At 46.3% G+C, this 22629-nt stretch overlaps 3 protein-coding genes across 5 annotated transcripts in view; 2 read left to right on the top strand and 1 right to left on the bottom strand.

The window, feature by feature from the left end:
• SENP5 (SUMO specific peptidase 5) overlaps nucleotides 1-2909 on the top strand; it is a 42130-nt gene extending 39221 nt beyond the window's left edge. For all 3 annotated transcript variants that reach the window (XM_049775948.1, XM_049775950.1, XM_049775949.1), the window contains 2 exons: nucleotides 380-430; nucleotides 1580-2909. In XM_049775948.1, coding sequence (XP_049631905.1) covers nucleotides 380-430; nucleotides 1580-1690 — 162 coding nt within the window. In that variant the 3' untranslated portion in view covers nucleotides 1691-2909. The remainder of the gene's footprint in view (nucleotides 1-379; nucleotides 431-1579) is intronic.
• Nucleotides 2910-7216: 4307 nt separating this feature from the next.
• Nucleotides 7217-18862, bottom strand: NCBP2 (nuclear cap binding protein subunit 2). Its single transcript, XM_049776020.1, has 4 exons — nucleotides 18709-18862; nucleotides 12727-12908; nucleotides 8805-8943; nucleotides 7217-7591 (listed from the first exon to the last, which is right to left on the bottom strand). Exons 1-4 carry the CDS (start codon nucleotides 18784-18786, stop codon nucleotides 7520-7522), a joined length of 471 nt encoding a protein of 156 aa, XP_049631977.1. The 5' UTR covers nucleotides 18787-18862; the 3' UTR covers nucleotides 7217-7519.
• A 602-nt stretch (nucleotides 18863-19464) lies between these two features.
• Nucleotides 19465-19807, top strand: NCBP2AS2 (NCBP2 antisense 2 (head to head)). Its single transcript, XM_049776022.1, has one exon. The coding sequence runs from the start codon at nucleotides 19508-19510 to the stop codon at nucleotides 19805-19807; it is 300 nt and encodes a 99-aa protein (XP_049631979.1). The 5' UTR covers nucleotides 19465-19507.
• Nucleotides 19808-22629: the final 2822 nt, after the last annotated feature.

A 22629-nucleotide genomic window follows, 5' to 3' on the forward strand; every position in this document is an offset into this window, starting at 1 on the left:
TGACAGTTTTGTTATGAAATGAAAAGTGAGACAAAATTGTAATAATAAATGGCATTTAAGTTATTCAGAATCCAAGCTTATTTACTTTAAACCACTTTTTTTATTCCATTGTTGGTAAATAGCAAAAATATCTAAATGGAAGACTTATTTAAAACAGGATTTCAGTGTACCATTTCTGATATTTAGGACAGTATCCTTGAAATTGATAGCATTTTTCGTGCGGCCCCATCCCTCCATATATTTACACTTAAATGTCAGAGGTATACTAGCTATCATGGTTAGTTTTCTTGTCTATTGCTCAGTTTCTCATTAAATACTTTTTTCTTACCTGAAGAATACTTGGTCTTATTTTAATGATCATTTTGTTTTTCCCCCATAGTGTATTCCACAGCAGAAAAATGACAGTGACTGTGGAGTCTTTGTGCTCCAGGTAAAGAAATACTATTTTTTTTTTCAGTATTTGCAATGCGTGAATTAGATTACTGGGTTGAGAGGTTAGATGGGATTCCTGTTATTAGTACTTGGTATTTAGATACAGAGGTACAAGTGAAGTACTTTACTTTCTCTCCATCTTGTTTCAAAAGCAGAATTTCTGGTGTTTGAGATGTTATCATTAGAGCCACTCTCTGGGTGCAAGAATAAATGGCAAACATCCGTGTCTTCTCAGAGCCATACTAGATACTGACAAAACATGCCTGTCATAGGGTCTTGGTATTACAGAATTAGCTATATATTTTTAACCTTTGCCAAATGGTCTTTAACTATAGAGTTAAAATTAACCAACTTTTTCTTGAGGTTAGTGGTTTGATCCATACTCAATGATGTTGAAGATCTATGTGGCCATGCTCTGGAGGTCCATGCAGAGCAGGGGAACTAACCCAGGGCCTGGCACTGTAAAATCTGTGTTCAGCCACTTGAACCACAATTTTAGGCGCCCTAAGTACATTTTTTTGTTTTTGTTTTGGGCCCACACTTGGCATGCTTAGGAGGTTACTCCTGGCTCTGCACTCAGGAATCATTCCTGGCAGGCTCAGGGTGTTAGGGTTAGAACCTGGGTCTACCTATTGGAAGGTAAGAACCCTTCCTGCTGTACTCTCTGGCCCCGTATGTAAATTTTAAATGAGTCACTACAGTCATCTGCTCTTGTTACAAGTTTACTTAGTCATCTGAGAGGTTATTGATAGATTTGTGATACTTTATATTTATGAATAGGTCTGTAATCTATACTTTTAGGAAGACATATTCAGGAATTTGTGAAAATTTTTATGAGATGGGCTCATTCACAGAATGGAGTAAACTAATTCAGGGTCTCATTCAAGGGTATATTAGTTTCTCAACTAGTTTGCATCATGAGTATTGGAGCCGCTTCATGCCTGTACTTCTCAAAGAATTAATCTGGGAAGAGAGCCTTGCCTGAGTAGTTGACCAGAATTAAATGCTTTTAAATGATGTGTTTTACGTTTGTAAACTTGAAAATGCTGCCTGAGACTCCATCTTTAAATTAAGAATTCATCAGGAAAATGTGCCGGGCTTGTACGCAAGCCCACAGGCCACTTAAATGTTTCTGGGACCTTTGCAGTACTGCAAGTGCCTCGCCTTAGAGCAGCCTTTCCAGTTTTCCCAAGAAGACATGCCCCGGGTGCGGAAGAGGATTTACAAGGAGCTGTGTGAGTGCCGGCTCATGGACTGAAGCTCAGCAGGGACTCTAGGAAGTCTGACCAAGTCGGAGCATATGGTTTGTTACTTGAATCTCCACTTATTTTAATTTTTACAGAGATTTCAGATTAGTGGTATTGGGCCACTATTATTACCTCAAATTTACTTTTTACCCATATTCATGACTTTAGCTACCATGTGCTATTTTTTTTTATTGTTCCGTTTGGTTTCATTTTTAATTTTATGATTGTTTCCCCACCCTCCATATTTAATATTTATTATCCAAGCGCATGCATATAGACAGAGCATGCAGTGCAGAGTATTAAAAAAAAAAAGCTTTGTAGATTTGGTGCAGCTTCTGAAACTTAGATGTGAACTATAACAGGTTTAAAATTCAAATTTAGAACTTAAAACATGGGATGTTTTTAATACAATGTAATTTTAAGAACAGATGTTCCCTGGGGCATAAGTGGGCATAAGAGCAAGCCAGTACTGTCTATCCACAGCACCTTTCACTAAATTCCCTCTCCCACTGAGACTTGGGGGGAGCAAATGTGGTTCCTTCCTTTTGAAGGCTGAGAAGGAAGAGGTCACTACCTCCTGTTCATTTATGGCAGACTTGAGAAGACAGTGCCTGCTTCAGAGTTGATTACAGTTTGAGGAAAGACAACTTTCGGGGCCAAGTCTCTTAACATGAGAGATTTCAGCCTTAAGAATGTGGCAGATGCCTAAAACTTTGTATAAAGGCTTTTGCTTAGAATTTCATGGATTTTTCTGGGTTTGTCCTATTAAAAAAAAAGCTTAACATCCTTCAAATTACTAGTGGTCAAATGAAAAATCCAGTCTTTCAAAGAGCATTTTGCAAGTCGTTGCTTGTTCTGCACCCATGTGGAAGAAATTAAGATTTACCAAATATTTTCTATTTCAGTGGTATTTGAGATGTAAACATTTAAAAAAAAGATGTAAACATTTAGAACAAAGACTTCTGGCCTTTTGTTGGGGGGGTGGGAAGAGGGGAAGGTTGGTTAAGATTTGACTCCACTGGAGTATAAGCAGATGTTTTTACTTGCTTTCCCTCATCTGTTTAGTGATCCCAGCAACGAGCGGGGCTTCTCTTGATCTCACACAGTTCTTTTGCACCTCATCCTCTGGAGAAAGGCAAAAGTGGCTCTGTTCTTATACTTAGCTGAGTTAGGATGAAAGTAATGGACCTTGCTGCATCTTTAATAAAGCTTTTTGTGACAATTTGAAAAGGGAAAGGAGGAAAGATGCATGTTAATTAAGCCTGTATAATTTTCTAAACAAGGCAGGTAAAACAAGTATGTAAATAAGAAACTGGGGAACTTGTACAAAAAAAAAATACCAAGTACACAGCAGAAGATACTTGGATTTATGTTCAATGAGGTGTGGAATGTTGGAAGTTTTTTTTAACAAAAATAAAAAAGCTAAAAATGTGCAGTTCAACTTGACCAGAGTGCTGACAGTTGGCAGTTGAGGGTGGAGTCAGAACATGTTTACATGCAGGGTTCCTGCCCCAGACATTCCAGCACCAACTTCAGTGTTTACATTGTAAACAATCCCACCACCACCACGACCACCACCAAAACACACACACACACACTTTCCTAAGTTCCCAAACACACACACACACACCCTCACTCTCCCATCCCACACTTTTCTAAGTGCCCAAACACACACACACCCCATCCACCCACCCCACACTTTCCTAAGTCCCCAAGCTACTACTAGTATGAAACCAGGTCAGTATTTCTTACTCTGTGCTTCAGGTCCTTCATTAGGCTGAGGTGAGAGGCACTTGATGCTGCTACAGGTAGGGGTGTGTCAGCATTAGGAAAGATATTTTAAAGTGGGGAGAATGTCTTCTCGAAATTTTTCAGATATAATTATGCAACATAGATTTTTCAACTCTGTATGAGAGACATTAGCCTAATTTTTTTTTTTTTTGTAGCTATACTAAGTGGCCAGTAATAGGCTATCCATCCAGAATGTTTTATACTTTAGAATTCATATTATACATCCTCACTGACAGAATCAGGCATGAAGAAATGCAGAGAAGTTTTTCTGGCAAGAACCTTCCATTTTCATGCCTAAAGCTTGACTTGCCGTTTCCTGTTGAGAGCTGGTCCTCCATTCAGCACAAAGGCAAGCAGGGGTGTGCTGAGGGGTCTGGGGGTGAGCAGTCCCAGGCCTTTTTCTCTTCCAGGTTAATATAAATAGGGCACCTCAATCAAGGTGTATTGTCCTGCATGGTTGAGTCTAAATGTTGAATATTTTAAGATGTTTTTATCATCCAAGGATTTGGGTCTTGGTGTACAGTGGCTCCCCATTCCTCCCCCTTTATTTAAGCATAGACCTCTATATAGGCCTTTGTCCTGATGTCTGCAGTAACTAATTCCTTACAACATAGACATTTTTCGAAGTACAGTCTGGACCACTGGTGGGAAAGACTGCAATGTTTCCTTATCACTAGCTTGGCACTGAACTAGTAGAGTTGCCCACTGGATGGGCAGACCTTAATGCTTTTGGGGTTGAGTGCAGGCCTTGTACAAACTAAAAGCTGTTTATGATGTGCCTTCAATATGCTGCTCAGTCCTCTCAATCAGCAAACTTAGCAGGCTTCTATCCAGTTATGTCTCCTTTCGTTAAATCTATGGCAATGAATGTAGATATAATTCAACTTTTAGTTCTGAACCTCAAGAAAATCATAGAGAAACTGACTTCAGAAAGGGAAAATGCAGCAGTAGTTGCAAAATAATCCCCAAATCACTAATAAGTTATGACCTTGTATTTTCTATGTATCATTGAACACAAGCAATACTGGTCATCTTAAATTCATAGTTGGAACAAAGATTAAAGATCTAGGGTCCGGAGAGATATAGCATGGAGGTGAAGCAATTGCCTTGCATGTAGAAGGATGGTGGTTTAAATCCCAGCATCCCATATGGTCCCCCAGCCTGTCAGGAGCAATTTCTGAGTGTAGAGCCAGGAATAACCCAAGTGCTGCGGGGTGTGGACCCCCCCCCCCAAAAAAAAAAGATTAAAGATCTAAATGTGATACATCCAGCATTAACTTAAACTGAGCTGCAGCTGCCCACACCCACCCACCCACCCATCCCCTGCATTTGTGCTTCCTGGAGTTAAAAAAGTAACTGAGGGCTCTGGGTTTGTCAGACCCTTCAGGTGAAACTGTTAATAGTGTGAATCAGATATACTGAAACCTGCTCTGCTTAATGTAAGAAAATGAACTAATCAGCAACCAAAAGCACATGTTTTGTCATGTGCTCAGCTCTTGGCCTGTAGATAATTAAGATGACTTAGGAAGCTCCATCAGAAAAATGCTAATTGTATGAGTGTTATAAAAGCAGACCTTGACAAATTGTTCATTTAAATGGTTATCTTTGGTCAGAGAAACTTTATTTAAAGATTGTGATCATGTACAATTAATCAAACCTAGCAAAACTATTTTTTGAAAAATAAACTAAATGCCTTTATAAACGTGTCTTCTCTTGTGTTAAATGATGTTCACTGTTGGACAAATAGCAGTTCTTTCTCATAACATTCTAGTAATGACAAGATTTATTTGTGAACAGAACCATAATAAGCTCTTTTTTTTTTTTGGTTTTTGGGCCACACCTGGTAACGCTCAGGGGTTACTCCTGGCTATGCGCTCAGAAGTTGCTCCTGGCTTGGGGGACCATATGGGGATCGAACAGCGGTCCGTCCAAGGCTAGCGCAGGCAAGGCAGGCACCTTACCTCTAGCGCCACCGCCCGGCCCCAATAAGCTTTACTTTTTTTGTTTTGTTTTGTTTTTGGGCTACACCCAGCATTGCTCAGGGGTTACTCCTGGCTGTCTGCTCAGAAATAGCTCCTGACAGGCACGGGGACACCGGGATTCGAACCAACCACCTTTGGTCCTGGATCGGCTGCTTGCAAGGCAAACGCCGCTGTGCTATCTCTCCGGGCCCAAGCTTTACTTTGTGTGTGTGTGTGTTTAGGTCACACCCGGCAGTGTTCAGGGGTTATTCCTGGCTCCAGGCTCAGAAATTACTCCTGGCAGGCACGGGGGACCATATGGGAAGCCGGGATTCGAACTGATGACCTCCTGCATGAAAGGCAAACACTTTACCTCCATGCTATCTCTCCGGCCCCTTTACTTTTTTTTTTTTTTTTTTTTTTTTTTTTTTGCCCCTTTACTTTTTAATAGTACACCACCCCACATGATTTTCTAGGAAGACAGAAATGCTCTACATCTGTATCCAATACAATAGCCACATGTGGCTATGGAGCATTTGAAACTTGGTTAGTACGATTTAGGAACTGAATGGTTTAGGTACATAGCTATGCGTTGGTGTGGCTATCATATTGGGCAAGTATCACATCAAAGTGATGTGCAAACTATGTACTTTATTATGCCACACAAAATACAAGTATCCCAAAGTTGTAATATCCTTTACAGGTGAGGAAATATTTGGACACGGACAATGGCAAGTTGGTCCAAACTTTATTGATCTTTATTGTACAGAAGATACAATTCAGATAGGAACAAACCACTGGCTGTGGTTTTAAGGCCTGTAGAGATCTGGGTAGTTTTTACAAAGTAATAAAAAAGACAATAATTTGCACTACAGTGTAAAAAAATTTAAGTATATCATTAAATTAAATGCTTGCACTACAGCTACAATTTTAAAAGTTCAAATTAAATTGTTTGAATTCAGTGAGAAAACGTACACTTAGTGTAACAGGAAAGATTTAGCCCCATCTTTCACAAATTTAAGTTAGGACTGTGTTGCTAGATGAAATACTTTGACTTTGGGAGACTGGTAGTTTTAAATGAGCCAAGAGTCCACATGTATTTGAGAGAAGCCACCTTGCCTTACAACTGAAAACTAAGTTCTCTAAATTCCCCTGTTTCTGGAAAGACCATCAAAGCTCTGAAACAAACAAAAGCAAAAACAGTTCAGTATGAAAATTTGGCCAGAATACATTTTTCAAAGAAAATTCTCTCTAGTTATTTTTGTCCATCATTCTCTCAGCCTTTATGCTATTCAAAAATCTCCACTCCCCAAAATCATTCTGAAAGTGAGTAAATACCATGACCCTCACAGTAACCTTCATTTTATAAAGGCATTATTTTAACTTCTATTCCTGATGTCCTTAAGAATATCTGAGGGTCTTCATAAGTCAGAAGACACCTTTTTTTTTGGTGTGTAAAAACTTTCAGTACATTTGTAACTTTTGAAAGTTGTATTTAGTAAATACCTTCAAGTTTGTTGTCTTAATTTTCTAATATATTAAGCATTGGAGTGGGTAGTATATCTGATATTCAAGTTTTTGTACCAGCTCTTTTAAAAGTTCCTTTGACTCCTAAATTTTGCCTGTCGGGCTAGTTCGACACTGAAATCCAATTTCTTTGTTCAACATCTGTTCTGAGTTTGGAACAAAGCTGTGTAGCATAGAAAAACTCCTATTTATTAAACTTTATCTCATGCAAACAAAAGTTCATTTGAGACCCAAATGTAGACCACAAACCTACTTATATTGAAACATGGTAAAACGTTTACATTTTTCCAGTCTTCCAAAAAGAAATGTGTTTTGGCTCTTACAGAATAGATCTATGGCCAAAGATCACAATTTTTGGCCTGTTATAAAGAAAATCTTTCCGATCGTCTAGACATTGCACAGATTCAAATATTTTAACAGTTTTCAGAGTAAGACCAAGAAGAAACTCACAGTCCAACAGAGACATTGATGAAATGCTCGTACAAGGAGCAGGTTTGCAGATTGAGTAATGTACAAAAACATGCCAAACAAGAGAGGCTTTCATGATGGAACTCTCACCACTCATTGGTTTTGGGCCAGTTTTCCATAGCCGCCTCTCCCAGCATCATAGTCTTGCCGATACTCATCTCGTACCTTATGGGGGGAAAATGTAGATTATACTACAGAAAACTGGTGCAACAAATACAGCTAAGTCTTTGCAGATGTCATGATATGAATATTCAAGTTGGATATTTTTCTTTTTTTTTTTTTTTTTGGTTTTTGGGCCACACCCTGTGACGCTCAGGGGTTACTCCTGGCTATGTGCTCAGAAGTCGCTCCTGGCTTGGGGGACCATATGGGACGCCGGGGGATCGAACCGCGGTCCTGTCCAAGGCTAGCGCAGGTAAGGCAGGCACCTTACCTCTTGCGCCACCGCCCGGCCCGGATATTTTTCTTGACCAAATAATATGAAAGCTCAAATGTTTTACAGTATTATCTGATTATCTTATTAAAAAGAGAAAATACAGGGCTGAAGAGATAATACAACCGATAAGGCTCTTGGCTTGCATGCAGCTGACCTGGGCTCAATCCCCAGAATCTCAGTATGGTTTACCAAGCACAACCAGAAGTGATTCCTGAATGCAGAGCCAAGAGTGAACCCATCTGTAACACCCCCTCCCCCCAAAGCAGTTTCATGGATTCAAAAATAGCACATTCCAAAGACTATTTAACTTAAGCTCTTATTTTAAAGCAAAAAATTTAAATTTTTCTGTGCACACTCTTGTTAGGTGGTAATTAAGTAGTCTAGCAGGATAATAGTGTGCATATAAAAATGTATATCCCAAAGTGAGAAAGTAATTCAAAAGCACAAATATGTGATTTCAGACTGACTACCAGCCAAAGTTACAGACAAAAGGCTATTTTCAGTGAGCAATACCTGACAAAAACATTTGGGGGGGGGGGGCCTTTGCCTTGCACATGGCTGACCTAGGTTTGATCCTCAGCATCGCATGTGGTCCTAAATCTCCCAGAGTGATTTCTGAGCACAGAACCAGGAGTAACACTTGAGCACCTCTGAGGGTGGACCAAAAACAAGCAAAAGAAAAAAAAATTGGGGGGAAATGGCACTTTAGAAGAAGATGGGAAGCAGAAAGGAGGTAAAAAAGTGCAAGGCATAGAAACAGGTATGTGGGATTAGGGCAATAAGAAATGGGATATTGGCAGAGGGAAGTAAACACCAGTGAAAAGATGGATGTTGGAACATTATAATAGAATATTTTAAGTGGGGTAAGGGGGTAAAACATTTGTCATTAGGGCTGCTGGATTTCCCGGCTAAATCTGAGCCCAGAGAAGCTTGCTGGCATACCTGGCCCCCAGATCGCCCACGTCCATACTGCCTGCCCTCCTTAAAGCCTGCATCCCAGTCTGTGCGAATGATTCGGTCATCCAGACGAGTTCCATTGATGTACCGCATGGCATTTTCTGCATCTGCTCTTGAGTAGTATCTTAAGTATAAAATTAAGGAATGCTTCATGGCATTTTTCAGGTCTCCTTATGCATTTCTCTGGGGTCACTCCTAGCTTTCATAACCAGCATGGTACTCAGCCTAGTAATGAATCAGCCAAGTGCTTCAGCTTATTTGAATTATTTACCTGGACACTGAAGCTGAGTTTCTTTCATTTGTTTTTATTGGGGGGCATTGGGCTACACCCAGCTCTGCACTCAGAAATCGCTCCTAGCGGGGTACAGAGTTTGCCTTGCATGCAGCTGACCCATATGGTTCCCCCATGCCTGCCAGGAGCGATTTGAGTGCAGCCAGAAGCAGAGCCTGAGCACTGCTGGGTGTGGCCCCAAACCAAATAGAACCAAAAATAAATAAATTAAATAAAATGAAATTTACTCAGCCCAGGGACTGGAGTGGTGGTGCAAGTGGTAAGGCATTTGCCTTGCAAGTGCTAACCTAGGGTAGACTGCGGTTCAATCCCCTAGCGTCCCATATGGTCCCCAAGCCAGGAGTGATTTCTGAGTGCATAGCCAGGTGTAACCTCTGAGCATCACAGCAAAAAAAAAAAAAAAAATTAAAATAAAGTTAAAATCCCATTGTCCAGAAGCTAAAAAAATGTCTAGTATTTGGTATGAATTGAGATTTGGATGGGGGGTGCTTCTGGGCCACACCACTGGCAGCAGCACTCAGGGGTTGGTTACTCCTAGCTCTACACTCAGAAATCACTCCTTGGCTCAGGCGACCACATGGGATGCTGGGGACCGAACCTTGGTCAGCCATATGCAAGGCAAATGTCCTACCCACCGTGCTATTGCTCTGGCCCCAGAAATTTTGCTAAATGACTTAAATGAATATTAGAAGGGCAAAGAGAGACACTGGAAAGGAATGACAGCCTCTCTTTTTTTTTTTGGGAGGGGGGCTACACCCGGCGTTGCTCAGGGGTTACTCCTGGCTGTCTGCTCAGAAATAGCTCCTGGCAGGCACGGGGGACCATATGGGACACCGGGATTCGAACCAACCACCTTTGGTCCTGGATCAGCTGCTTGCAAGGCAAACGCCGGGCCCCCGACAGCTTCTCTTTATTTGCAAATTGATACCATAAGCCATTGAACCTTGACCTGTAAGGTAAATGATAAAATATTCCAGGAGCAGAGAGGAATGTGCTCACCCTGGTTCAATCCCTGCACCTTCTGGTCCCTGATCATACTGCAGTAGCCTCCAGAGCACTGCTGGTTGTAGCCCCAACACTCCTCATTCAGAGTAAGGTCTTCTGTGGGAAGACTAGTAGGGACAAATTTAATCTTGGGGGTCGGGGGGAGACAAAACAATAGGTTTTTATCTGTGATATTAGTAATTCGGCATTTGGGAAATGCACATATTCCAAAGGTGATCTGAAATTTGGGGGCTGGCGAGGTGACGCTAGAGGTAAGGTGTCTGCCTTGCAAGCGCTAGCCAAGGAAGGACCACAGTTTGATCCCGGTGTCCCATATGGTCTCCCCAAGCCAGGGGCAATTTCTGAGCACTTAGCCAGGAGTAACCCCTGAGCATCAAATGGGTGTGGCTCGAAAAACCAAAAAAAAAAAAAAACAAAACAAAAAAGCAACCCTGAAATTTGGCCGGACAAATAGCATGGAGGTAGGGGTGCTTGCCTTGCATGCAGAAGGTCAGTGATTCGAATCCCAGCTTCCCATATGGTCCCCCGAGCCTGCCAGGGGCGATTTCTGAGCGTAGAGCCAGGAGTAACCCTTGAGCGCTGTAGGGTATGACCCTCCCCCCCCCAAAAAAAATCTGAAATTCTGCCAAGTTCCATAAAAATCAGCCTTTTCCCCCTAATTGTAATCAGAAAGTCGGGGATCACCGAAGTTTAAGGCAAACATTTATTAGCAAAATACACTTAATTCAGGGAGGACATAAAAAAATAAATTTAAATACATGTTAGGGACCGGAGTTTAGCACAGTGGTAACGCATTTGCCTTGCATGCAGCTGACCCAGGGTGGACTTGATTTCCATCCCCAGCGTCCTATATGGCTCCCCCAGACTGTCAAGAGCGATTTCTGAGCAGAGCCAGGAGTAACCCCTGAGCACTGCCGAGTATAGCCCCCAAACACAGAAAAATTAGATCAGGCCTGGAAATTTTCTTAGAAATTAAAAATGACTCCTTCCTCACTCCCTATAAAAGGATAAATGGATAAATATTTAATATCTATTTTCCAGGGAGAGAATAAATGATCACAAATGCAATTTTTGTTTTGACTAATTAAAATCAAGCCTTGCACACATACTTAGTTATTCTGTCATTTTAAGAAATCTACATGAGGGGGGGCCGGAGAGATAGCATGGAGATAAGGCATTTGCCTTTCATGCAGAAGGACAGTGGTCGAATCCCGGCATCCCACATGGTCCCCTGTGCCTGCCAGGGGAGATTTCTTTTTGTTTTTGTTTTTGTTTTTGGGTCACACCCAGCAGCTCCTGTCTCCCTGCTCAGAAATCGCTCTTGGCAGGCTCGGGAGACCATATGGGATGCTGGGAATCAAACCAATGACCAGAATTCTGCATGAAAGGCAAACACCTTACCTCCATCCTCCATGCTATCTCTCCGGCCCCTTTATTTTTTTTATTTTTCATTTTTTTGGTTTTTGGGCCACACCCAGTAACGCTCATGGGTTACTCCTGGCTATGTGCTCAGAAGTCGCTCCTGGCTTGGGGAACCATATGGGATGCCAGGGGATCGAACCGCGGTCCATTCTAGGCTAGTGCTGGCAAGGCAGACACCTTACCTCTAGCGCCATCGCGTCAGCCAGGGGCGAGATTTCTGAGTGTAGAGCCAGGAGTAACCCTTGAGCGCTGCTGGGTGTGACCCAAAAACCAAAGAAAAAAAATAAAATCTACATGAGGGGCTGGAACTATCTATAGCACAGTGGTAGGGCACTTTTGCCTTACATGCGGCTGATCCAGGAAGGACCTGGTTTCAATCCCCAGCATCCAGATGGTCTCCCAAGCCAGGAGTGATTTCTGAGCTCAGAGCCAGGAGTAATCCCTGAGTGTCACTACATGTGGCCCAAAAATACAAAGAAATTACAAAAGATGACCCATAATATCTCAAGATGAGAAAGGGGAAGGTGGAGGGGGGAGGAAGAAAGTTCAATCACACATCCACACAGTATTCTGCAAAGCCATTTAAGGGGCTAGTAATTGTCTCTGGACTTAGAATGATTCAGGTCCCCCTCCCCCCCTTTTTCAGGGCTTACTCTAGGCTCTGCACTCAGTACTATGTAGGGTGTGAAGATCAAACCCAGCACATGCAAGGCAAGAGCTCTACCCACTGTATGTCACAGATTTATTTTCATTACACCCAGAAAACTGATTCGTGCTCATTCTCTCATTTTCTCCCCCCACACATATACTTTTTTTGGTTTCCGGGCTACTCCCCAGTGCTCAGGAGCTACACTTGGCTCTGTGCTCAGAAATCATTCCTGGCAAGCTTGGGGGACCATAAGGGATGTCGGGGACTGAACCCAGATCACTGCGTGCAAGGCTAACGCTCTACCCGGTATGCTATAGCTCCAGCCCCAAAAGACTTAATTCTCAGTGCAAAGGATAGATTTCAGAGGGTAAATGCTCCCAGCTTTAACACCCAAGAAAGAGAATACACGCATGGAAATTAAGAGGCACATAAACTAGGTGAGTTTAGGAGTAAGGGTTAGCCAATACCCTCATTCATTTTCAGACAGGTGACCTTCCACTCATCCAGCACTGACATGGAACTCCACAAAGCAAGGATACTCCACAAAGCAGAACCCACATGCAGTCTTCTTCATTTTATCCAAGCCCATAATGATTTTCTTTATGTCACCACTTTTGCTGAAGAGTTCATATATTTGTTCTTCAGTTGTATAAAAGGAAAGGTTTCCAACATATAATGTACAGCTCTTCTTCAGTAATTTTTCCTGTTCTTCATTGTCACCCTAGAATTTAAATAGAGGAAAAAGTCAAACAAAACCACGCAGGAGCCCTGTGCTAAAATAGCATTCCTAAGTACAGGAAAAAAATTATTATTTCTGATTTTCCTTTTTTTTTTTTTTTACTTGTGATAAAGTATTTCAGGAATTTGACAATTTTAAATAACAGTTAATTTTTTCACTGTTAAATATCAGACATCTTGGGGCCGGTGAGGTGGCGCTAGAGGTAAGGTGTCTGCCTTGCAAGCGCTAGCCAAGGAAAGATCGCGACCTCGGTTCGATTCCCCCAGTGTCCCATATGGTCCCCCCAAGCCAGGGGCAATTTCTGAGCGCTTAGCCAGGAGTAATCCCTGAGCATCAAACGGGTGTGCCCCGAAAAACAAAAACAAAAAATAAAAAAAATAAATAAAACAAAAAAAAAAATCAGACATCTTTATATTCTGGACACTAAAACTGGTCATATAAGAGCTATGGAAAAGAGGTTTTCAGACAGCAAAAGATTAATAACTTTGTAAAAGTCCAATTTTTCCGGTATATCTTTCATGGTCCATGATCTTAATGTCAAGTTCAAAAATTGATCTTAAGCAAGATAAGAGGTTTTAAAACTTTTTTGGACCACTAGCCTGATTTTCCTTTTAACCAGACTCAATGTAGCAAAGAATGTGGCATGTTCACCAGATTCCATGATGCCTTTGTGCAAGGTGCAGATCTGCTCTTAGTACAAAGCCCCGTGTAAGGGGGCCGGAGAGAGCATGGAAGTAAGGCGTTTCCTTGCATGCAGAAGGACGGTGGTTCGAATCCTGGCATCCCATGGTTCCCTGAGCCTGCCAGGAGTGATTTCTGAGCGTAGAGCCAGGAGTAACCCCTGAGCATTGCCAAGTGTGACTCAAAAAAAAACAAAAACAAAAAATAACACACAAAAAAATCCCAAAGCCCCATGTAAGCGCTGTCCTAAGGGCAACTCTTCAGCACTGGTCTGTCTTCCCAGTGGCAAGCCTTTCCACGCACAATCCTATCTTCAACAATGGAGCCTTCTACGACCGAACTTAATTTCTCAAACTTAAACCAACATATTAGGATGTGTCCTCTTACTTTCTGTAACGAAATATTTAAGTTTCAGGGGCCGAGGCACAGGGGCACAATGTTAGGGTGTTTGCCTTGCACGCAGTCAATCCAGGATGGACCTGGGTTTGATTCCCGGCATCTCATATGGTCCCCCAAGCCAGCCAATAGTGACTTCTGAGTGCAGAGCCAGGAATAACACCTTAGTGCCGCTGGGTGTGGCCCCAAACCAAACTTAACAAAAAATGGAGTATCAGAGAATTCCCAGTACTACTACTCCCACATGAGAAAGATGAAAGCACCAAATGTCTAGTTTAATGCTTTATATGTATTTGCTGTTGTTTGTTTCTTTGGGATGATGAGATAGTGTGATGCTGGGAATTTAACCAAAGGATAGGCCATAAAAATCATGGACTCCATGGGCCGCAGTGGCGGTTTAAGTGGTAAGGCATCTGCCTTGCCCACGCTAGCCTAGTACAAACCGCTGTTCGATCCTCCAGCATCCATATGGTCCCCCCCCCCCAGCCAAGAGCAATTTCTGAACGCATAGCCAGGAGTAACCCGAGTGTCACCAGGTGTGGGCCCCCCCCCACACAAAATCATGGACTCCAGTCCTTTAAGTCATCTCCCTGATCGACTGCTCATGTATTTTTCTGAGTCTAGTAGAAAATAATCGCTGAAAACAAGAAAATCTCACTTTCCTGACAGACTTCCTAATTTAAAACACAAGGTAACAATACAGACTAGTCTATGGACTAAGAACTCTGGGGCTTTCTCAGAACAAGGGTGGACAGATTCTCTCCATTCTGCCTACGGTCGGTCCAGCAATACCAACCCACACACCCCCAACATCTTCCAGCTGAGAGATGGGCCACTGCCACAACTGAACCTCATCAGCTACCAAGCCAACAAGTCATTCCAGCTCTGCAGTGCCTGCAGCATGCAGCCTCTTGTTATGTGGCCATGTGACACTTCAGATTTCCCATTACTGACAGTGCAGTCAGTAAGAGCACAGCAAATGTGATGTGAAAATTGCAGAGAAGACAATGACTATAGTAACACCATTGTGAGATGTTATCTTATTGATCTATCTTCTGATTATTCTGTTTGCCTTTTTGTTGAACCAAGCAATAAATATAAATTAAGTTTATCTGTGCCTGCTAAAGGAGCAGGCTTGGGTGGTGGGGAAATTGGTAGAGGGAAGGTCACACTGGTAACGGGACTGATGTTGAAACATGCCTAATATTCAACTATCAATAACTTTGTAAACCATGGTACTTTTTTTTTTTTTAGTTTTTGGGCCATACCCGTCAGTGCTCAGAGGTTACACCTGGCTATCTGCTCAGAAATAGCTCCTGGCAGGCACAGGGGACCATAAGGGATGCGAGATTCAAACCAACCACCTTAGGTCCTGGATCGGCTGCTTGTGAGTCAAATGCCGCTGTGCTATCTCTCTAGCCTCAGTTCTTATATTTTTTGTGTGTGTGGTTTTTGGGTCACACCCAGCAGTGCTCAGGGGTTATTCCTGGCTCCAGGCTCAGAAATTGCTCCTGGCAGGCACGGGAAACCATATGGGACGCCGGGATTCAAACCGATGTCCTCCTGCATGAAAGGCAAACACCTTACCTCCATGCTATCTCTTTGGCCCCAGTTCTTAATTTTTTTTAAAACTTTATTTATTGATTGATTCATTGATTGGTCTTTGGGACACACCCAGCAGTGCTCAGAGGCCACTCCTGGCTCTGCACTCAGAAATCACGCTTGGCATGTTGGGGAGCCATATGGAATGCCAGGAATCAAATGGGGTCCCTCCCGGGTCCACTGCAATGCAAGCAAACACCCTACCGCTGTGCTATCTCTCCAGCCCCCTTAATTTTTTTTAAAGTAAAACACAGGCTGTAGCCAAAGACAAGAATACATCTGGGGGGCTGGAGCGATAGAGCAGTGGTTAAGGCTTTTTGCTTTGCATATGGCTGATCCAGGAAGGACCCCAACCTGCCAGGGGTGATTTCTGAGTGCAGAGCCAGGAGTAACCCCTAAGTGTCACTGTCACCAGATCTGGCCCCAAAAACAAACAAAAGAATACAACTCGGGCATCAGAAAACACCTGGCAAACCCTAACAAAGACCATGAGCTGGACTGTCACCCTCCCCACACAGTCCCCCAGCTCTTTAGCTGCTGAAAAGATAACAGCTGTAAATAGGCTGCCAGGGGACTAGGTCTTGGTTCCTGCCAGGGACTAAAGGAGTGAAGTAAATCCATACCCAGATCCCCTGAGCACTTTTCCTCCCTTTTCCTCATTTACTACTGCTGCCCAATTTCCTTCACTCTGGAGAGTCTATAAGCACCACCTGTCTCTGAACGCCCTTGTACGCTTTGCTTAGGGTACTAGGTCTCTCAAAATCTTATTTAATGACAAAAGATCAAGAAAGAAACCTTAAAATTACGAGAAACTGATGGGGGCATGGGAACTGTAGAGATAGCACAGTGGGTAAGGTGCTTACCTTGCATGCAACCGAATCGGATTAAATTCCTGGCATTGCTTATGGTCCCCACACACTTCCAGGAGTCATCTCGAAGCACAGCTTGATGTGTGCCCCCCCCCCCCCAAAAAAAAACCCAAACCTGATGGGTCTTGCTTATTTCATTTTGTATTTTCCCCCACACTTGGCAGTGCTTAGGGCCCACTTCTGGCTTTATGTTCAGGTCATTTCTTTATGTATTTGGGGAACCAGGTGGTGCCAGGGATGTAGCCTGGGGCCCCTACATGTTATGCAAATCTTCTCAGCCCTATCAGTCCATATATCAGTCCTGTGGTTTATACTCCCTTGATAATATTGAGTCAGGCATACCTTTCTTGGATTTTCTGTTTAACTTAGGAGCTGAAACAACATATTGCAGGAAAAAGACTGTCCTTTCTCATACACAAAAACACAAAATAATAATTTGAGGGGGGCGGAGAAATAGCATGGAGGTAGGATGTTTGCCTTGCATGCGGAAGGACGGTGGGTGGTTCGAATCCCGACATCCCATATGATCCCCCGGCCTGCCAGGAGCAATTTCTGAGCGTAGAGCCAGGAGTAACCCTGAACACCACCGGGTGGGTATGACCCAAACACACACACACACCCAAAAAAGGAGAAAATCTGTGGCTTTAAACAACTGCAATAAATTATTAGTGTTTCACCGGGACCTTGAGAATGACTGGAGTTGGATAGACTGGTATGCCTGGAACCCAGAGTCTGTCTTATGCCAATAAACTTCTGGGGTGAGGCTTTTTTGTAATCAGGTCAAGGATTTTCTCAGTTTTTCTGGACCTATGCAAACATTGGCGATTGCCACTATCACACCTTTACTATTTTTTTTTTACTCTTATCCTTTAAGGAAAAAAATACAACTTACTGAACTTATAAACAAATTACTGTAGTAGAATGCCTGTCTCGAATACAGGCAGGGGATGGGAAGGGGGGAGGGGGTAATGTTACACTGGTGAAGGGGGGTGTTCTGGCTATGACTGTAACCCAAATATGATCATGTTACTTAAATAAAAAATATATTTAATAAGAAAAAAATTATTAGTGTGAATTCTACGCAGGGAAACTAGAAAGTGTCGCACTACATCTCAAGAAAGCTACAGATTTCAGACTGCAGAAATGAGTAACACCAAAAGTCTCACCTATTCAGATTCAACTCTGCAGGATGCTTCTAATTCCAACGGGTCCCACCAAACTCTCGACTCCCACCCGACCCCCAACGTGCTCCTCAAGTAAGGAGAAACTAAAAGTCGCCGAAGTGAGAATCATGCCTGATCCGTTGTAAGCATTTATAAAGGGGGCTGGGAAACGTGCCAAGATGAAGGCACTTGGACCTGAAGAGATAGCACAGCGGCGTTTGCCTTGCAAGCAGCCAATCCAGGACCAAAGGTGGTTGGTTCGAATCCCGGTGTCCCATATGGTCCCCCGTGCCTGCCAGGAGCTATTTCTGAGCAGTCAGCCAGGAGTAACCCCTGAGCACCGCCGGGTGTGGCCCAAACACCAAAAAGAAAAAAAAAAAAAAAGATGAAGGCACTAGCCTCGCGTGGAACGGTGCTGTAGCAACCCAGGTTCAGCACCGGCCCTGCCTATGCTCCCCCAAGCACCGCCAGGACCAAGCCCTGAGCCCCTCAGGGTGTGATCTATGCAACGCTAAAACCCCTGCTGATTGAATGACTTCCGAATCATCTTCACTGATGCTTGAACGCCCACAACACAGACTCCAGCGCCCCTCTTGGCTGTCAGTGCTCGGGGACATCTGCGAGGAGGATCAAAGCCGGGCTAGAGGGGCCGGAGAGGGAGCGCTGAGATAGGGCGTTTGCCTGACACGCAGCCCACCCGGGTTCGATCCTCCGTGCCAGCCAGGAGCGATTTCTCAGCGCAGGGCCAGGAGTCGCCCCGAGCGCCGCCGAGTGCGGCCCCGGCCCAAACCCGGGGAGGTGACGTGCGAGGAAGGCAGGTCAGGGCTCTGGCCCCGCGGCAAGCTCTCCGCAGCCTGTTGCCTCCAGGGACCGGGCGTTGGGCGACTGTTCCCAGCTGACTCCGCAGGAGACGTCCAGTCTCCCCAGCGGACCCGGCGGCGGGAGGCGCCGAGCCCCGGGCCGTCTGGCCGCACGATCCAGCAGCGAGGTCGAGCCCGGAGCAGACGGCCCGGCACGGCTCTCCCGCTGCAACAGCCCCGGCCCAGGGAGCTGGAAGGCGGCGCCCCTCACCCGGAAGTGCTGGTCCCGGTACTGGCTGAGCTCCACGTACGAATCGCTGCGCAGCGCCTTCAGGAGGCCGCCGGACATGATGCCGAGCAGGACGCGTCCCGACGCAGCCCACCGGGGGACCAAGGCGGCTCGGCGTGGCGGAACCGGAAGCGCAAGGGCTCGGCGTGGGCGGGACCCCCACTCGCCAATCACAACGCCGCTCTGCGCTTTGCCCCGCCCCCTGTCCCACCCCCGCGCATGCGTACAGTTGGGATCCGGAGTCCCGGGCCGGAAGCAAAGCACGAGCGGCGGGGGAGGCGGGACTCCCAACGCCAATCCCAACGCCGCCCTGAGTTTTGCAACGCCCCTTGGCCCGCTTTCCGCGCATGCGTGAAGAAGCGCAGGGTGGCGGCAGGGGCGGGATTTCAATTCGCCAATCCCAACTCCGCCCTGAACTTTGTTTCGCCCCCCACATCCTGCCCCCTGCGAATGCGTAAAGACAAGGTCCGGCGTCACGGGCCGGAAGCGCATGGGCGCGGGACTCCCACTCGCCAATCCCAACGCCGCCCTGGACTCTGCCCCGTCCTTATTCCGCCCTCTGCGCATGCGTACAAACGGGATCCCGCGTCCCGGGCCAAAAGCAAAGCACGAGCGGCGGGGAGCGGGACTCTCATTAGCCAATCCCAACACCGCCCTGCACTTTGCCCCGCCCCTTGCCCCGCCCCGCGCATGCGTGTAGACGGGGTCCGGCGTCCGGGGCCGGAAGCAGAGCGCGAGCAGGCGTGCGTCGGGTCCCGGGCCGGCGCCGGGCGCTCCGAGGATGGTTCTCCGGCGGCTGCTGTCCGCCCTGCTGCACCACCCGCAGCTGGTGGAGCGTCTGGCCGAGTCGCGGCCCATCCGGCGCGCCGCGCAGCTCACGGCCTTCGCGCTGCTGCAGGCGCAGCTGCACGGCCTGGACGCGGCTCGACGCCTGCGAGCCCTGGCGGCGGGGCCCGCGGGCACCCTGGGGCGCCGCGCCGCCCGCTTCGGCGAGACCGTCGCGCAGGAGCTCCGCCGCGGCCTCCGCGACCGCCCCGCGCCGCCGCCCGGCAGCCAGAAGGGCCCGAGCAGGACGCCCTGACGCGGAGCCGCCGCCCCCAGCACCGCCGCGGGAGGACAGTCGGCGGAGGTCCGGCCGGACTCGGCGAAGAGCCGCCCCGAAGCCACACGGAGCCGGGAGCCGGGCTGCATGCGGAGACCCGGCCGGCCGCCGCCCCGGGAGAGCCAGCCCTCGGCCAAGGCGGCGGCGACCTTGCTCGCGCCCTTGACACCGCTCTGCTCGGACCACAGAGGCCTGGGGACGATGGGGCTGCAATGCAATGCAACGCAATGCAATGGGGCTGCAATGAAGCCACCCGAGTGCTCTGATTAAACTCGAGAGCCGAGGCCAGGGTGCGTGTGCGTGTGCGTGTGCTGATTCATCCTCCCGCCTGGTGCTTTAGGATTCCTGGGACTGCAAGGCCGCAGCAAGTGCGGGGCCTGGGAAGATGGTCCATAGGCCCCTGCGTGCGTGCGAGCGACCCAGTTCTGCGCCAGGACAAGCCCTTAAGCAATTCTGGCCAGGACCCCAAAAGTTAAACAGGAGGGACCCGGAGCGGTGGCTCAGACGTAGGGCATTTATTTGCCTGGCACGCGGTTCGACCCCCGACGCCCCATAGCCAGGAGCGATTTCTGAACACATAGGCTGGAGTGACCCTTGAGTGTCACCGGAGCGGCCACAAAACAAAACAAAATAAAAAATTAAATAGTAAAACATTTCGAGGGCTTACTCTGCTAGAGCATTTGCTACTTTGCACCTGTGGGGTTTCCCATTGCCCCCGTACTTGTGGGAGGAAGCATTGTTGGTTTTTATTATTATTATTATTATTATTTTTTATTTTTGGGCCACACCCGGTGACTCAGGGGTTACTCCTGGCTCTGCACTCAGAAATCGCTCCTGGCTTGGATCGAACTGCTGTCCGTCCTAGGCTAGCGCTGGCAAGGCAGACACCTTGCCTCTAGCGCCACCACACCGGCCCCGCATTGTTGATCGTTTTATTTGAATCCTGCCTTAGTGGTTTGCACACAGTTATTTGAGAGGCCTGCATCCCTAAATCACTGCTCTATAGCATGTGATCCTTTCCCAAGCCCCCCTATCCACTTGTCCCAGGTGGAATTTAGGGCTGCCGCTAGAATGGAACAAGGGCCTTGGATTCGTAGTCTTTGTTTTAGAAGGTCTGGATACAGTTTAAAGACTATGATCCTGGGACCAGAGAGATAGCACAGGGGTAGGGCATTTGCCTTGCACGTGGCAGACCCTGGACTGACCTGGGTTTAATTCCCGTCATCCCACATGGTCCCCCAAGCCTGCCAGGAGCGATTTTTTTTTTTTTTTTTTTGTGGTTTTTGTTCACACCCGGCAGTGCTCAGGGGTTACACCTGGCTCCATGCTCAGAAATTGCTCCTGGCAGGCACGGGGGACCATATGGGATGCCGGGATTCGAACCGATGACCTTCTGCATGAAAGGCAAACACCTTACCTCCATGCTATCTCTCCGGCCCCAGAGCGATTTTTTTGAGCGCAGAGCCAGGAGTGACCCTTGAGGGCCATGGGTGTGGCCCCAAACCCCCCCAAATAAAAGACTATGATCCTACCAGTGAACTCATGTTTATGAAATCCATAAAATATCCTGTTCTTTGAGACTTCTCACTGGATGTCCAATTGTCTCTAATTAGACTACTGGTAACAGTGCAGACCAGAAAGAATTTATGGGAGCAACTTTTAGACTGTTAACCCAAACATTTACATTCCAGCTTTTTTTTTTTTTTTTTTTTTTTTTTTTGAGGGGCCACACTCAGTTGTGCTCAGTGCTTACTCCTGGCTGTATGCTCAGGAATTATTCCTGGCAGTACTCAGGGGTCATGTGGGATGTTTAGGATCTAGAGTCTAAATCAGGTCATCCACATGTAAGGCAAAATGCCTTACTTGCTGTACTCTCTCTTTTTTTTTTGGGGGGGGGTCACACCCGTTTGACGCTCAGGGGTTACTCCTGGCTATGTGCTCAGAAATCGCCCCTGGCTTGGGGGGACCATATGGGACGCCGGGGGATCGAACCTCGGTCCTTTCCTTGGCTAGTGCTTGTAAGGCAGACACCTTACCTCTAGCGCCACCTTCCCGGCCCCACTTGCTGTACTCTCAAGTCCATACACTCAAGCCTTTCTGATGGTCCCAAAAAGGGATCTGAGTGGGGCTAGAGACACTAGCTTAGTTTGGTTTTTGGGTCACAACCAGCCGCGCTCAGAAATCACTCCTGGCTGGCTCAGGGGACCTTATGGAGCCGGGATTCGGGATTCGAGCTACCGTCTGTCCTGGATCAGCTTAGCTTTTTTTTTTTTTTTAGGCCACACCCGGTGGTGCTCAGGGGTTACTCCTGGCTGTCTGCTCAGAAATAGTTCCTGGAAGGCACGGGGCACCATACGGGACACCGGGATTTGAACCAACCACCTTAGGTCCTGGATCGGCTGCTTGCAAGGCAAATGCCGCTGTGCTATTTCTTCAGCCCCCTAGCTTAGCTTTTTAACACTTTCCTAATGGTCACATATCTTATTTGACACTCCACCCACCCTTCTGTTTTGTGACTGAGACGGTCTTTTTTTTTTTTTTTTTTTTTTTGGTTTTTGGGCCACACCCGTTTGACGCTCAGGGGTTACTCCTGGCTATGAGCTCAGAAATCGCCCTTGGCTTGGGGAGACCATCTGGGACGCCGGGGGATCGAACCGCGGTCCGTCCTACGCTAGCGCTTGTAAGGCAGACACCTTACCTCTAGTGCCACCTTCCCAGCCCCGACTGAGACGCTCTTTTTTTTTTTGGTTTTTTGGGCCACACCCTGTGACGCTCAGGGGTTACTCCTGGCTATGCGCTCA

The sequence above is a fragment of the Suncus etruscus genome, chromosome 6 (assembly GCF_024139225.1).
Source record: "Suncus etruscus isolate mSunEtr1 chromosome 6, mSunEtr1.pri.cur, whole genome shotgun sequence".
In the NCBI taxonomy this organism is placed as follows: domain Eukaryota; kingdom Metazoa; phylum Chordata; class Mammalia; order Eulipotyphla; family Soricidae; genus Suncus; species Suncus etruscus.